General features: G+C 50.4%; 2 protein-coding genes across 3 annotated transcripts in view; one reads left to right on the top strand and one right to left on the bottom strand.

Moving 5' to 3' along the window:
* Positions 1-345: 345 nt before the first annotated feature.
* The window catches only part of LOC310746805 (uncharacterized protein), a 103,607-nt gene continuing 87,521 nt past the window's right edge, over positions 346-16,431 (bottom strand). Inside the window, exons 1-7 of one of the 2 annotated variants that reach the window (XM_083580926.1) lie at positions 9,031-9,113; positions 6,978-7,470; positions 6,769-6,832; positions 6,451-6,533; positions 5,602-5,728; positions 2,118-3,290; positions 346-2,036 (exon numbers count right to left, since the gene is read on the bottom strand). In XM_083580926.1, coding sequence (XP_083437052.1) covers positions 2,035-2,036; positions 2,118-3,290; positions 5,602-5,728; positions 6,451-6,533; positions 6,769-6,832; positions 6,978-7,436 — 1,908 coding nt within the window. In that variant the 5' untranslated portion in view covers positions 7,437-7,470; positions 9,031-9,113 and the 3' untranslated portion in view covers positions 346-2,034. Of the gene's footprint in view, positions 3,291-5,601; positions 5,729-6,450; positions 6,534-6,768; positions 6,833-6,977; positions 7,471-9,030; positions 9,114-16,431 lie in introns of those variants that run through there. The other variant, XM_083580925.1, reaches the window with a different exon arrangement.
* On the top strand, positions 11,606-15,526 carry LOC310747529 (serine protease 55-like). Its single transcript, XM_083581992.1, has 5 exons — positions 11,606-11,728; positions 12,487-12,685; positions 13,508-13,761; positions 14,772-14,911; positions 15,119-15,526. The coding sequence occupies exons 1-5, from the start codon at positions 11,665-11,667 to the stop codon at positions 15,503-15,505; spliced, it is 1,044 nt and encodes a 347-aa protein (XP_083438118.1). The 5' UTR covers positions 11,606-11,664; the 3' UTR covers positions 15,506-15,526.

Genomic DNA, 16,431 nt, shown 5'->3' with positions numbered 1-16,431 from the left:
CCTGAGCACCAAGGGGAAATACATGGTGGCCGTGCAGATCTTCTCTATGTTGGCCTCCAGTGCTGGGCTCCTGGGCTGCATCTTCCTCCCCAAGTGCTACGTTATTGTGCTGAGGCCTGATCTGCACCTGGGAACAAAAGCTTAAGATTTTGGCCATCAGGTGGAAATTCCCAGGTGTCAAAAAGGGTTATTTATGTATGCCACTACTGCAGCTCGTGTTTTGTTAGCCCCAAAATGGAAAATGAGCAAGGTCCCAACCAAAGAAGAGTGGCAACTGAAGCAGATGGAATATATATACTGCTTGCAGATTTAACATATGGAATAAGAGAACAAGAAGAACACACGTTTAAAGAAGATTGGAAAATGTTTATTGAATATATGGGTGAAAATTGTGTACATTTGAAAACGCTGGTAGCCTTAAGATAAATTCAACCATGTAAATAACTCTGTGTTAAATATGTATTCTGTAGCTGTAATGTTTTATTTTGAAATCTTTAAGATAATATTTTAGTTTCCTGTTAGAGTGGTACCTCGAGTTACAGAAGCTTCAGGTTACAGACTCTGCTAACCCGGAAATAGTACCTTGGGTTAAGAACTTTGCTTCAGGATGAGAACAGAAATTGTGCGGCAGCAGCAGGAGGCCCCATTAGCTAAAGTGGTGCTTCAGGTTAAGAACAGTTTCAGGTTAAGAGCGGACCTCCAGAACGAATTAATTCCTTAACCCGAGGTACCACTGAATTTTCCCTACTCCCAGTGTTTCCATTGTTCTTTCCATAAATTTCCACGAGACGTTGTCAAACGCCTTTTCGGTGCCTATGAACATCAGAGGAGCTTGTTTATCCAGCTTATCCAGCTCCTCTAATCCTCTTTCTTCTTTCTTTATATGTGAAAGATTGCTCTTCAGGGAATTCCCATCTATATGCTTTGGAGTTGTTTCTCAATGTGTTTGCTAGGACTTTAGAATTATTTCTTTTCTTTAACAACAATCTTGCTGGTATTGCCTTGAGGATAATGATATTCTTTTCTTCTATTCTCAATTTTTCTTGGTTACTTTTTTTTGCAGAATCTTGTCCTTAAGTAGTCTGGAATTGAAGAATACCAGGCAATCTCCTGGCCATTTGTTGGCCTTGCCTCTCATTGATTTAACCCTAAATGCTTTATCAGTGTCTAGTTCAATATCATCCTCTTGTAGTCCTAGCCAATTTGCCAGTTCTTTTACAATATTTTATTTGATGATCTCATCCTGATGTTCTGGGAGACCCCTAAAACACAATGTCATCTCTCGTTGGTGCATTTCTAGCCCACAAATTCTCAATGGGATTTACATCCGAGGAATTCCCTGGCCAATCTGGCTGCTCTGTCATGAATTTCTTCACCACTTTCGGTGTGTGACGGGGGCTAGGTCCTGCTGCAATATCCCAGTACTGTCAGGATACTTCTTTTCCAACCCTTGAATAACTCTCTTTCATAGAACCTCAATATATTGTGGCGAGCGCATCATTCCTTCTATTGGCTGCAGGCTTCCGACACCATAACAACTGAAGCATCCCCAAAACATCTTCTTTTCTGGGTGCTTGACAGACTGATCAATGTGGCATAGAAAACATGCTTTGTTTCAATTCATTTGCACAAGGGTGTATATGAAGGGCTGTCCCAATATCCCAAGGGCTGCCATATGCAAGATGAAGAAAACTTGTTTTCTCCTGCTCTGGAGGGAAGAACCCAAACCAATGGATTCAAGTTACAAGAAATGAGATTCTGCTTAAACATCCGGAATAACTTGCTGATGGAAAGGGCTGTTTGACAGTGTAATGGACTCCCTTGGTATGTTGTGGACTCTTCTTCATTTGAGGTTTTTAAGCAAAGGTTGTGTGGACATGTATAATAGAAGCTTTAGCTGAGATTCCTGTGTTGCAAGGCATGGGATTAGGTGACCCTCAAGATTCCTTCCTGCTCTGTGATTTAATTATTCTTCCTGCTATGGATTTTTTTATGGGAAGTGAGACTCCCCTTTTGACTGAAGCTCTTTCCACATTCTAAGCACTGGTAGGGTTTCTCCCCTGTATGGATTCTTTGATGAGTTGTAAGATAGGCACTCTTGCTGAAGCTCTTTCCACATTCCAAGCATTTATATGGTTTCTCCCCTGTATGGATTCTTTGGTGGGAAGTGAGATGGGTGCTCTGACTGAAGCTTTTTCCACATTCCAAGCATTTATATGGTTTCTCTCCTGTATGAATTTTTTGATGGGAAGTGAGATGGGTGCTCACACTGAAGCTCTTTCCACATTCCAAGCACTGATATGGTTTTTCCCCTGTATGAATTCTTTGATGTGCTGTGAGATCACTCCTGTTACTGAAGCTCTTTCCACATTCCATGCATTCATAGGGTTTCTCCCCTGTGTGAATTCTTTGATGGGAAGTGAGAGTGGCATTCTGAGTGAAGCTCTTTCCACATTCTAGGCACTGATAAGGTTTCTCCCCTGTATGAATTCTTTGATGGTAGGTGAGAGTGGCACTCTGACTGAAGCTTTTTCCACATTCCAAGCACTGATATGGTTTCTCCCCTGTATGAATTCTTTGATGAGAAGTGAGAGTGGCACTCTGACTGAAGATCTTTCCACATTCCATGCATTGATATGGTTTCTCTCCACTGTGAATTTTTTGATGGGAGGTGAGCTTGGCTCTCTGACTGAAGCTTTTCCCACATTCCAAGCACTGATGTGGTTTATTCTCTATATGTACTATTTCATGGGCTCGGAGATAAGTCCTGTGACTGAAGCTCTTTCCACATTCAGAGCACTGATATGGTTTCTCCCCTGTATGAATTATTTGATGAGCTGTGAGAGTGGTGCTCCGAGTAAACCTCTTTCCACATTCCAGACAATGATATGGTTTTTCTCCGCTGTGAGTTCTTTGATGGGAAGTGAGAGTGGCACTCTGACTGAACCTCTTCCCACATTCCAAGCACTGATATGGTTTCTCCCCACTGTGAATTCTCTGATGTCGACGGAAGCTTATGCTTATATTAAAGCTCTTCCCACATTCTAAGCACTCATATGGTTTCTCCCCTGTATGAATTATTTGATGTGAAATGAGATTGGAGTTCCAACTGAAGCTCTTTCCACACTCCAAGCACTGATACTGTTTCCCCCCAATGGAATTTCTTTTATAGGAAATGGAATGGGAGTTCTGACCAAAAGTCTCTCCAAACTCCAAATGGTTAAATGGTTTCTCAACTGTGTGTATTTTGTCATCATCTCCACTGTTCTTAAACTCCAATTTATCACCAGCTGCAATGAAGAAGTAAATAAATTAGAGCTTCAGAAAGAAATGGAGCCCCCAATTACTGAATGGTTCTAATGAATGCTTCTAAAAAACTGAAGAAAGTTAGATGTGAGATCTTACCACAGGGCTTACTGCCTTTGCTGACTTCTGTTTACTGACACATTCATGAGAAACTTATATTCAAAAAGCCTGGCTCTTTTCTGGGATGTATTTTGTTTAGTTCAGTCATAGACTCCACTCCATCTCCAAGTTCAGTAGTGTCTTTGATCAACCAAAAACAGGCAGAAGCAAAAGCAAAACATCTCACAGAAGCTACTTCAACTTTCCTGTGAAACGTGGCAAACTGGAAAGAATCCATTGCTAACTCATCTGCCACCATGGATAATTATTCTGTGATAAGAGGTGGCCAGAATACCTGGCTGCCAAGAATTTCTCTCCCAGGGTCAAGGAGAGATCAATGAGCAAGCCTCAGAAGTTCTGAAGAGACACTTGTCCATCATTATCAGGAGGAAGATTAAACCTCTGGAGATGTGGAGCATTCAGGAGTTACAGCAGCTCATATACCAAATATGGGCTTCAAGTCTGCATCTCCATTCCGTTAATTATTTTTTAACAAGATTTGCAAGAAAAGCAAACTGGACTCTCTATTTGTCCATTAAAGAGCACCCAGTGGCAAAGCTTGCTAAGGGCTACAAAACATTATAAAATATTGTAAAAGGCTGGAAACATCCTCAAAAAGCTTTAAATATCTGATAACTTTGAAAGATATAACGGACTGTGACTCTTTCAGCTTTTTACTATGTATAATTTATGTACCTGATAACTCGCCCTTTCTTTGTACTGAGCCATAAAAGATGGACATTGATTGCTTTGTCACAGATTTGAAGAAGGAATCTCATAATCATGAAGGCTCACTACGCCTCACCGATTCTGGGCCTCTTCCAAAAAATGCTTAAGGAGCAGTTAAAGCAGTAGAAATGAGAATTTCATAGTATGACTAGAAACATAGAAATACAGATGAGAAGAATGTGAGTCTGGATGAAAATCAAGAAGAGCCATTTTTAACGAATTATGAAGATTCAGAAAAAGGAGACAAATTCAACTCGGCAGAAGGCAAAGATACAGATGTCCAAAAGAATGTTGCTTTATTTTTATTTAGGTCAACCAAATCTACCACTAATCTAATGTTACCTGCAGCCTGTCTTGTTTTTATAAAGCCGGTCTGATCCCTCTCGATTGCCTCTGCAATTACCTGTTGGATTCTATTTGCTAGTGTCAAAATGTTAGAAACTTTGTATCAACATTAATCAAGGATCTAGAACGATAATTCTCACATTTTGTGTGATCCTTATCTGGTTTGGGAATAACTGTGGTTTGGCTTGGTTAAATAGTGTTGATAAGACACCTTTATCAAGTATCTCAACATACATTTGATGAAGTCTTGGTACCAATAAATCTATATATGTTTTACACCAGGCATGTCCAACTTGAAGTAAGCCGTGATCTACGATCCAATTATATCATTCAACAGGGAATCCATCCAAGCCTGATGTTTTGCCAGTTGTCATTTTAAGGATGGATTGTTTAATTTCTGCCTCTGATATTGGTGCTAACAGTATTTGTTTTTGTAAATCATCTAGGTGAGGTACTTTTATTTTATTTAAGAAAGTCTGCATATCCTTGTGGGTGACATATTTTGGTTCAATGTATAATTGCAAATAAAATTTAAAATATTGGTTATTCATATCCTTTGAGTTTTTATTGACTTCACCTTTAATACTTGGGATAAATGAATTTTCCTACGTTTGTTTTAAGCGATTTGCCATAATTTCCCCTGGTCTTTCACCATTCAAGATTCAGATAGAAGGTTGGTAAAATATAAAACTTTGTGTTTGTGTGGGTATGTTTATATTTTCTTCTTTGTCACCCCCCCATTTCTTTCTTTTTTATTCTGTTCTCTTTAGATATTAGTTTTATTGGGTTTTTATTGTATCATATGTTGAAAACCTTAAATAAAATTGTGGTTTCGTTAAAAAAAGAAACTACTTCAACTTTCCTAACCACTCTGAAACCTGTATTTGAGGAGGTTCAGGCAGATCAGACCAGCCTGAAAGTTGTTTGAAAAAGCAAGCTGGGGAAGGAATTTTCACAGGCAAAGCAGTCGATAGCCTCCCATTCAAGGTGAGCTGTGAGGGTGTTGGAATCCCAGATGCTGTAGGTGGCGCTGTTGAGCACCATGAAAATATGGGAGGTCCATCACATAGATTAATGTAAAGAATTTCAGAACAGATATTATGATCCAACAGGGAGCCTTACCAAGAGAGTCTAGGATCCCACGATTCTCCCCCATGACTTCCTGATGCAGAGCTCTCTGGTCAGGATCCAGCAACGCCCACTCCTCCTCCGTGAAATGAACAGTGATATCTTCAAAGCACAATGAACCCTGAAAGGAAAAGGAAACAGTCCTCCTCTTAGGCAGTATAAAGATATAATGCACATTCTCTGTTGTTTTCTGCCTGTTAATTGCTGTGTTGTTTTAATGGGATTGTTTCGCTGCACATTTTAAGTATGGATACTTATTTTACTGTCTTAATGGAATTGTTTTAATGTGTAGTTAATCTTTGTGCAAATGAGTGGAACTCTTCAAATGCTGCTGTCTATGCAAGCATTCCCAATTGCCAGCTGGAAGGACCCCCCCTTTCCCATCCCCATTAATAACAGGGGATAGAACAACAACAGCAACCAATTATTCATTCATACCCTGCCCACCTGGCCGGGTTCCCCCAGCCACTCTGAGCAGCTCCCAACAGAATATTAAAAACATGATAAAACATCAAACATAAAAAACTTCCCTAAACAGGGGGATGGATCCTGGCCACAGTTTTTTTATGATTTACTAACTGCTTAGAAGCCTATTTTGGCAACCAGCGATAAATGTATAAACGAGACTGCAATGAATGATAAATAATACTAGCAACATTCAGAAGGCTAGTAAAGGTGAGGTGTCTGTTCCTTATTCTCAGCACACGAACCTCTTTGAATGGCCTTTTCATGCTTTCTTCAGTGCAGATTTGACAGAAGGGGCAGAGAGATTCGTTGGACCCTGGAGGCACCGGGGCTGCCCCACCCCTCAGCCTCTTTCCCCACACATCTCCTTCCTCCTACCTGATCTACTTCCACAGCCGCTGCTTCCTCTCCACCACCAGGAAAAGATGGAGGAGGAGGTCTTGCCGGCATCCTTCTTTGACCTGCGAGAGACAAAGGGAAGTGGGGAGACAGGAGTGCAGGATGCTTCCCTCAGAGGTGAAGCAATGCATCTCTAATCATAGATGGGCCTCCTGCTGAGTGCATTTTTGTGTTTCTACCCATTTCATATTTTAGTTGACCGCAAGTGTCTTCCTCAAAAAGGTAAAATGAACACATGGAATAATTTCAAAATAAACAGAACGTGACCAAATGGAGAAAGAACTCCTTCTTCCTTACCTTCTCTGGCGACCAACGGAGTCCTCTCTCCCTCAGGACCCATTTCTGCAAAAGTAACATTTCCCTGCAAGAGCAACAAAGATTCAAAACAGAGAATAGAAAGAACTATTAGAAAAGAAATTCCAGACCGACAGTTATTAGAGCATTTGGGGATGTTCTCCATCCTGCTAAGAGCCCCTTGGGAGTATCCAGAGGAAAGTCTCTCTCACCTGCTTCCTCTCCTCTGCCTGACTCAGGAGGAAACCTTCGGCCAGGGCCACGGCCTGGGAACTGGTCTCCGCTCCGCATTCCCTCACCCAGCTCTCCATCTCCGCTGGAAGGACAGTCAGGAACTGCTCCAAGATCACCAGGTCCAGCATCTCAGCTTTCGTGTGCCTTTCTGGCTTCAGCCACTGACAGTCAAGGTGGAGGAACCGGCGGCAAACCTCACGGGGTCCTTTGGCCTCCTGGGAGCAGAACTGCCTGAACTGCTGGCTCTGCGCCTCTGAGCGAAGGGTGTCCTCCTCTCCCAGGATCTTCTGCCCAGAGCTTTCCCAGAATCCCCCACTGCTCCCAGTTTGGATGGCATGGCCTCTTCCTGCTCCAGGGCCAGCTGGGTCTTGCTCATCCATCTGTGCTCTCAGGAAACCTTCAAAAGACCGGAAGGAAACTTTTTCTTCTTCTGTCATTTTCTGTCTCTCAAATTATAGGTGCTAGAAAATCCTACAATGCAAATAAAAATGTTCTGTTATAAAATCGCCACAAGGGCAGGATAAGAAATATGTTCCCTGAAGAAGCATGGGTGAGCCTTGCTAGGAGCCAGGGCTGGACTGCACCGCTGGCCAATCTTTGAGCTTTGTTTAAGGAAAACAGGAAGGAGGAGAAGGAAGACTCCTAGAAGGAGAGTGACCAGGCCAAATGTACAGGCAACTGCAGGGATTTCTGTGAAATGTATCAGGCTTGCTGCTCCTGCCTTTTAGTGTTTGCAGTGTTGGGATAAAGGCAGAACAGTGATTGACCAGTGAGTCATTTATACCAAGTGTCATGTGGACACTGGGCTATGTTGCAGGTCCTAGCCCAGCGGTCCTCAAGAGTTCCCTTTCCTCCCAGCCCCATTTCAGGGCACATTTTTTCCCTGCCTGTGTGTCATTTTCTAGCACTCGGAAGCTAAAATGTTCTCAAGGCAGCCTCCTGGGGTGGTGTCCCAATTTCTCTGCTTTGAGGGCCAGATCCTTACGTGGCCAACCCCTTGAGGGTCAAATAGGTGAGGCCAAAGAACAGCACTCAACAGCAAATAAGGCAATGGCCTTCTTTCTGTGATTGTGAGAAATACTTAACTAACTGACCCATCACGTTGGTTCTGCCCCCCTAACAAAAAACATGGCTGCGCCCATGCATTGTAACCCACCCCCAAGATGCTTTATTTGGGCGGACCCTGAGCTGCTCCTTCCCTTGGAAACAAACAGCAGGAGGAGCTGGCAGAGGGAAGGGCTCAGAATCAGAGAGTGGGAGAGTTGGAAGGGACCCCGCGAGTTATCTAGTCCACCCCCTGCAATGTAGGAATCGCGTCTAAAGCATCCCTGACAAGCGGCCCCGCAACCTCTGCTTAAAAGCCCCTCCCTCCCTGCCGCGGTCCCGGTGCTGGACCCGGCGGGCGAAAGAGGCGGGCAGGAATGCCAGGCAGGAGCCGCCCTGGAGAATCCCTCCTGGAGGAGGACGGGATCCGCGCAGCGGGCTGGAGGGCTGGAGCCCTTCCTTCCTCGGAAAGCCATGGCCCCCCACCCAGGGGAGGCAGGGGCAGGCAAGCGGCGATCTCTTCCAGGCGAGCGAGCTCCATCCCCTCCGCCTCCCTCCCTCCTGCTGCCCCCCATCCCCGGCCTCCAGCGCCAGCCCCTCCCCCGGATGCCCTCTGCTTGCAGGGTCCAGGGGCCTGATCCTGTCCAGGGTGGGCGGCTGGGCTGGCCCTCGGGTGGACCCCAGACAGACCTCTGCCTCGACCACCCACGAGAGTGACAGCTGAGAAAGAGAGACCCAGGTGGATGGAATGCAATGCATGGAGCGGCGCTCTCCAAGAGCCGAGGCGCAACCTGCAGGCCCCCCGGGAGCCCCGCCAGGAGGAGGGGCAGGGGGCAAATTGGGGGCTTCTTCCCCGCTCTGAAGTCCCGCCACACAGTCCGACTGCAGGGGGTCTCCCACCAGCCGCCCCCGGCAAAGACACCCTCCTCTTCCTCCTCCGGGGCGAGAGGATAACATGGAGAGAAAGAGGGGGGCAGCCCATCCCACTCCGGCCCCCCCACTCACTCGCGCCCCCTGCCAGCCCGACTCTTCCGGGTGCGAGGAAGCAGCTGCCTCTCCAAGCAGAAAACGCGCCTGCGCGGCTGGGCTCGGCGCGCTCCCGACTCCGCCGCGTCCATGGCAGGACAGCCCCCGGCTCCGTAGGGGAGTCCAGGCGGCGAGAGAGACCAACAGGCATCCCGCCGCATCCCGGAGGAGGAAGGGCAAAGGCTCGGGCAGGATACGTCCTTCTGCATTGGCGCAACTTTGCGCTTAGAATTGCCAGAGAGCCTGGATCCGGCCGGAGCTCAGCGCGCCCCACAGCTGGCACTGCGAGGCATCCTGGCCGCTATAGGAAAAATAACGTATTACAGTCCCATGGACTCCCAGAAGATCCAACCTCTCCATTCTGAAGGAAATCAGCCCTGAGTGCTCTCTGGAAGGACAGATCCTGAAGCTGAGGCTCCAAGACTTTGGTCACCTCATGAGAAGAGAAGACTCCCTGGAAAAGACCCTGATGTTGGGAAAGATGGAGGGCACAAGGAGAAGGGGACGACGGAGGACGAGATGGTGGGACAGTGTTCTCGAAGCTACCAGCATGAGCCTGACCAAACTGCGGGAGGCAGTGGAAGACAGGAGGGCGTGGCGTGCTCTGGTCCAGGGGGTCACCAAGAGGCGGACACGACTAAACGACTAAAGAACAACAAAAGCCAGCGGTAGCCTCTGCCTCCGCCAGGAATTGGTCCCATCCTCTTTGAAAGCCAGCCAAGTGGGAGCAAGTGAAGAGCATCAGGAGAACATCAGGTCCAGCATCTTGACCTCACAGTGGAGGACTGCAAAGAAACCCCAATGTGTACAGAATTTCAGAAGGTTTCAGAGACAGCAAAGCATTTGCACACACTCAGAAGTGCGGGAGTGTGTGTGAGATGGCCACAGCCCAAGTTCCACGGTATGTTAAACACATCCTTGGGCGCTGCAGTGGTTTCTATTATCACTGTTCTTTAAATAAATCAAATAGCTCCTACAAAGCTTCAACCTTGCGTTCCTGTACTTTGTAACGCAAGTGTTTTTCTATGTGTTTTCTTCTTGCTGCTGCGTGGAACAGCACATGAACCAGACATTTGGAATTTTTAAGTAAGCTGGATGTGGGGAATTCCCTGGTCCTGACTGGGTAACTGTGCCCCTGAAGGACCAGGAGCACAGCCAGGGAATCATTTTGGACTCACAGCTGTCCATGGAGGCGCAGGTCAACTCTGTGTCCAGTGCAGCTGTCTCCCAGCCCCATCTGGTACGCAGGATGAGACCCTCCCTGTCTGCAGGCTGTCTCTCCAGAGTGGTGCATACTCTGGTTTTCTCCTGCTTGGACTACTGCAATACAATCTGCGTGGGACTGGCTACCTTTGAAGTTGACTCAGAAACTACAACAAATCCAGAATGTGGCAGCTAGACTGGTGACTGGAAGCGGCCGCCGAGACCACATAACACCAGTCCTGAAAGACCTACATTGGCTCCCAGGACGTTTCTGAGCACAATTCAAAGTGTTGGTGCTGACCTTGAAAGCCCTAAACGGCCTCGGTCCAGTATACCCGAAGGAGCATCTCCAACTCCATCGTCCAGCCCAGACACTGAGGTCCAGCTCTGAGGGCCTTCTGGCAGTTCCCTCCCTGCGGGAAGCAAAGCTACAGGGAACCAGGTGGAGGGCCTTCTTGGTGGTGGCACCCGCCCTGTGGAACGCCCTCCCTTCAGATGTCAAGGAGATAAAGAACTACACAACTTTTAGAAGGCAGCCCTCTATGGGGAAGTTTTTAATGTTTGATGTTTTATTTACAGGTAGGTAGCCGTGTTGGTCTGCCGTAGTCGAAACAAACAAACAAAAAAATTCCTTCTAATAGCACCTTACAGACCAACTAAGTTTAAACAAAAAATTTTTTTTCCTTCCAGTAGCACCTTAAAGACCAACTAAGTTAGTTCTTGGTATGAGCTTTCGTGTGCATGCACACTTCTCATACCAAGAACTAACTTAGTTGGTCTTTAAGGTGCTACTGGAAGGAATTTTTTTTTTTTGTTTTGACTATGGCAGACCAACACGGCTACCTATCTGTAACAATAACAATAGCAGAAGTTGGCTTTCCTCCTGTCTTCTGGCAATGAGGCGGCAAGGACGTCCCCCCTCCTCCCCACTGTCTTCTTCCATTCTGCATTATTGCTGCTTGAGCCCTGGCACCTCTCTCATGGGGGGGGCACAGGTCCATGATTCCTGGAGGGCATGACCGCTTTGCAACCCTCCCCTGACGCACTGGCAGGGAGGGGGTTAAACTGAACCAGAGCAGCAGGGATTGGCCTGCTCAGGCATCTTCACACTCTTCTTCCTGCAGCTGAGGAAACTGAGCTTGTGGGATTTGAACTCAGCTCTGCCTTCTTTCCCAGTGACCTCGGCACCTCACAGAACAGGGGCAGCTCCAAGAGAGCCATGTGTGCTCCAGTCCAGCGCCAGGCTGGGGGAGGCGGAGCTAAGGACCAGGAGGAGGGGCCTCGGTTCTGCACCTGTGACATCATTAGCTGGCCTTCTATGACATCACAGGGCGCAGCCTGAGACCCCCTCCCACACTCAAGATTGGAAGCCAGTGACTTCTGGGAGAACCTATGGACCATCTGTTGGCGTGTGGCTTGCTGTTGATGCTTCAGGGACGGGCCATTTGGGGACAAGGTACCGGGTGCAAGGAAAGGGGAGTGGGGCGCTGCCATGGGGTGAAGGCAGGGCTGGAGGCGCTATGGCTCCTTCCCTCGGAGGCCCTGGGCAGACTCAAAAAGCCAACCACCCCACCTTCTGATGGCCAGTCTTCCAAGAATTTCCCTCCCCCCGGCTGCTCCGTTTCCTGTGACATCACAGGAATGATGTGACATCATCACCTCTTGGAGTGGGAAGAGTGATGAGGCCGAGGTTGTTTGGGGCCTGGCGACCAGCCCCAATGCCCGTGCTGTGTCTCCACGGCTGGAGGCAGCAGTTTCTGGAAACCACAGGAGGGGAGAGTGGCTCTTGTGCTCGGATCCTGCCCCCAGGTTTCCCTTTGGGGCACCTGTTTGGCCACTGTGAGAAGAGGATGCAGGACTGGGTGGGCAACGGGCCTGATCCAGCAGGGTTCTTATTAGGAAGGGCTCTTGTGCCAGCAAAACCTCCATGGCTGGGGGCAGTCTACCCCTGAATATCAGAGGTCAGGGGAAGGACAACCCGAGAGTGCTCTTGCAGTCTGGCCCTGGTTGCAAGTTTCCCATAAAGGGCCTCCAGCGGGCCTGCAGTGGCCTGATCCTGCATCCAGACTCTTTTTATGTCCTTAGGGAGTCTCCATGGCCAGCTTCCTGGGTTCTTCGGGGCATTTGGCCGCTGTGGGGACGGGATGGTGGAGTAGGGCAGGGGCCCGGGGCCCTCCTGACGTGCACTTGCCTCCGCCCGCCCCTCTCCTCCAGGCTGCGGCTTCCGGCCAGAGTTCGACGGGCCCCACGCCTCCCCCGTGGCCGGCGCGCGCATTGTGGGGGGCTCGAAATCCCTCCCCGGGAAGTGGCCCTGGGTGGTCAGCATACAGACCAGCACCTACCACTTCTGCGGGGGCTCCATCGTGCACCCCTGGTGGGTCCTCTCCGCCGCCCACTGCTTCGCAGAGAGAAGGTGAGGAAGGAGCGGGAGGAGGGCAGAGGGACCTTCAGGCGGGGGTCCCTGCCGGGCTGCCAGGAACCTCCTCCGGAGGCTGTGCGCGCGCCCTCTCTCGCCCGCCAAGCCGCGCCCCGCGCAGCCAAGGGGGAGGCTGGCTCTGGGTGCTACGAAGTGCGTGTCTGAACCGGCATGCGGACACGGGTTAAGCGCCCGTTTACAACCAGACTCTTCTCTTGCAAACAAAGATTGCTTTCAGTTTCTTGATCTCTGCTTCCCTTATTTTGATTCGGCTGCTTAATGAAGGCTGTCTCCTCCATGTGACCTTCTGGAGAACCAGCCTTCTCTGTGGTGGCTCCCCGTTTGTGGACTGCTCTCCCCGGGGAGTCTCGCCTGGCGCCTTCATTATGTCTGTTTAGACACCAGGCGGAAACTTCCAATTAACAACAGCCTTTCAAATGTGTTTGTGGGAAGGGGGTTATTGTTTCGTATTTTGTGCTTTTATGCTGTATTTTTATCTTGTGAACCGCCCAGAGAGCTTGTGGCGAAGGGCGAGATATAAATTCAAATAATGAAACTAAATAAGTAAATAATCCGGCCCTGGATTCCTGCATCGCAGCGGGTTGGACTAGATGGTATTTCTTTCTTTTTATATGATCTTTTAAATTCATGTTTTTGTAAAACTCCAATAAATATCTTTTTTTAAAAAAAATAGATGGCCCCTGGGGAACCCCTTCCCAATTCTACAGTTCTGTGATTTCCGGGAGAAGCTGTTTGGAGGGGAAAGTGTGTGTGAATTCTGACTAAACCCAGAGTGTCCCCCCTCTCTCTTTCCTTCAGCGACAAGGTCAGGGTGGCGGCGGGGAGCAACCTCCTGGGTAGGCACAACGTCACCCGCTGGGTGCGCAAGATCCACCTGCACCCCGAGTACAGCACCCGCACCTACGACAACGACCTGGCGCTCCTGCTGCTGGACAAGCCCATCCCCTACAGCTTCTACCACAGCCCCCTCTGCCTCCCCGACCACAGCATCGTCCCCGACGACAACATGTGGGAGAGCTGCACCGTGGCCGGGTGGGGGCTCACGAAAGCCGGTGAGCCCCGAAGGCCTCTTCCGCGCTTCCTTTCCCTTAACGAAACCCCCGTCCCTCCAAAGAGAGACCCCTCTGCCCGCGGCTGGGAGAGCGGAGCCGGGCCAGGAGTGCCGGCTTGGGCTCGCGACTGTGGGTGCCCCGGGGTCGTGGGTGCCACGCAGCGTGCAGGACCCTGGCACCGAAATCTGAGGGGGTTTACCTGGGTGGGCAAGAAAAATCGGGGAGGGGACACGCCCCATGCTGACTCGGGGTTTGGCTCTGGGCAGCAGCCGCCCCGCTCTACCTCCCTTCCTCAGTTCTTCCACCTGTAAAATCTCTCTTCTCTTTGGCGATCCCTCGTAGCCGAGTAAGATTGCCATAAACACGGTTTTAACAATGAGTCCGTAGGTGACTGTGGAGGCCAGTTCCACACGTTCTTCCACAGTGGGGATATTGGTTTCCGGACGGGAGTTGGTCCCGGTGAGGGCGCCTTCCTCTTAGCACGTTTGTCCCTTCCGTCCTGAGTTCGAGTGTCTTCAAAGCCCAGGACACCTTTGGTCAAGGCTGCTCTCCAACTGGAGCTCTCGCAGTGTTTCCTTGTAAAATGGGAAGATGGTTACGGATGCCGGACTCGAATCTTGCCTTCGTAATTGACCAGCGGTGTGGGATGGATTGGGGGCGGGGGGGGGGAGGAAAGAAGCCCCGTCCTCCCAAAAGCCCCTCTGCCTCAAAATGTGGCCCCCAGGGCTGAGAAATGGGACGGGGCAAATGCGTGGAGAAGAGGCGGCGCAGGAGGAGCCCCGCGTTCAGGCGCAGTCTACCTCTGCGGGGAAGAGGCAGCGGAACGGAATGGACCTGCTGGTGGACCTGGTCCAATTCCAGGGGGTCTTTGGGCACCTCGTGGGGTGCCCATGGGGAAATGGGGCTTGGGGCTTGCGCGCCCGCACCCGCGAAGGAGGTCGCGGGCTCCGCTCCGCCCCGTCTCCAGCCAGCCCGCGCGGCTTGTCTCCCTTTCCCCTCTCTCCGTCCAGGAAGCGGCCAGGGATCCTACAGTTTGCTGGACGTGCAGGTGGGGATGGTCGACTGGATGCTGTGCCTCCGCTGGCTGCGCTCCCTCACCAAAAACATGATCTGCGCCGGGTTTGAGGAGGGCGGCCGCGACGCCTGCCAGGTGGGAGACGCCCCCTCGCCTCCTGCCCCCAGTCTTCCTTCTGGGTGTGGAAGGGGGCGCAGGGCGCTCCCAGTGGGCAAGGGGGGCGCAGGGTGGGGCGGTGAAGAGGAGTGAGAGGGAGGCTTGGAGACGTCGGCTCAGCCTCAGCACCCAGCTGGGGCGCCCCGGGGGCTTCGGACTACAACTCCCACCCTCCCGCCTTTCCAGGGGGATAGCGGAGGACCCCTCATGTGCCGCCCCCCCGGCCGCGGAGGACCCCACCAGCGCTGGTACGCGGTCGGCGTGGTGAGCTGGGGGCGCAGCTGCGCGGCCCGTCACAGCCCCGGCGTCTACACCAGGGTGGCCAACTTCCACGCGTGGCTGGAGATGACCTCGGCCCACGAAAGCCACCCTTTCCACGTGCCGCAGACCGCGGAGGGCCACACCGCCTCCCCCGCCGCCGAGGCGGCGCATGTGACCAGGCAGGAGCTGGACATGTGGGCCGGAGTGGAGGCGGCCATTGCCGCCAGGGCCGCCCCCGGGCAGCGCCCGGCCCTCGCGTGGCTCCTGGGGGCCGCCTGCTGGGCCCTGCGCTGGGCAGAAGAGATGGAATAAATGCTAATTTATTTAACTGTATTTACTTATGAAATCTGTACGCCGCCTTTCTCCCGAAGGTCGCAGGGCGAGCACAGGGCGGGCACAAAATGCAAGATGAAACAAAAGCGAACCCAAGGACCCCACAAACATTTCCAAGGTCGTGGGATGCTAACTGGCCGAAGGCTTTAGGGGTCAGCAAACTTTTTCAGCAGGGGGCCGATCCACTGTCCCTCAGACCTTGTGGGGGGCCGGACTATATTTTTTTGGGGGGGGGGAATGAACAAATTCCTACGCCCGCTAATAACCCAGAGATGCATTTTAAATAAAAGGACACATTCTACTCATGTAAAAACACGTTCATTCCTGGACCGTCCGCGGGCCGGATTGAGAAGGTGCTTGGGCCGGATCCGGCCCCGGGCCTTAGTTTTTCTACCCATGCTTAGAGGAAAGTTTTTCCCGGCGCCGAAGAAAAAGATGGCTGTGTGACTGGACCTTTTGTTGGGTCTGCAAGCTTCACGCCCCCCTATCTGGTCACATGGAGGAGGAGGATGCTCCAGACCAGGTGGAACAGGAAGTTATTGTGGGATGGGATCCATGAGAGGCAGTCAAGTAAAACATTCCTTGTAATGCTTGAGAAGACATGCGAGGGAATGTTTGGTCCAGCTAGTTGAAATTTCCTGTTCCTCCTGGCTGGAGCATCCTTCCTTTTGCATGTGATCGAAGATGGGCGTGACCTCACCTGTCCAGGTAACAAAACGACGAGTCACGCAGCACTCTCCCTTTTTTGACCTCCTTCTTCGTTTGACCAGCTTTTAGCTAGGACTGGTCTGCTAGCTTCCAGCTCACTGGGTTATTCCCCCATATGGGGTAGATCCTCGGGTTACATACGCTTCAGGTTACATACGCTTCAGGTTACAGACTCCGCTAACCCAGAAATAGTGCTT

This window comes from Podarcis filfolensis (genome assembly GCF_964270895.1).
Source record: "Podarcis filfolensis genome assembly, chromosome: 13".
NCBI lineage: Eukaryota > Metazoa > Chordata > Lepidosauria > Squamata > Lacertidae > Podarcis > Podarcis filfolensis.
The sequence above is the reverse complement of the archived record's forward strand: the minus strand, read 5'-3'. Positions and strand labels throughout refer to the sequence as shown.

Coding starts and splice junctions, on each gene's coding strand:
- LOC310747529 (XM_083581992.1), top strand. CDS start 11,665: ATGGACCATCTGTTGGCGTGTGGCTTGCTGTTGATGCTTCAGGGACGG. Junction 11,729..12,486: donor ACGGGCCATTTGGGGACAAG/GTACCGGGTGCA, acceptor CCTCTCCTCCAG/GCTGCGGCTTCCGGCCAGAG. Junction 12,686..13,507: donor CACTGCTTCGCAGAGAGAAG/GTGAGGAAGGAG, acceptor TCTTTCCTTCAG/CGACAAGGTCAGGGTGGCGG.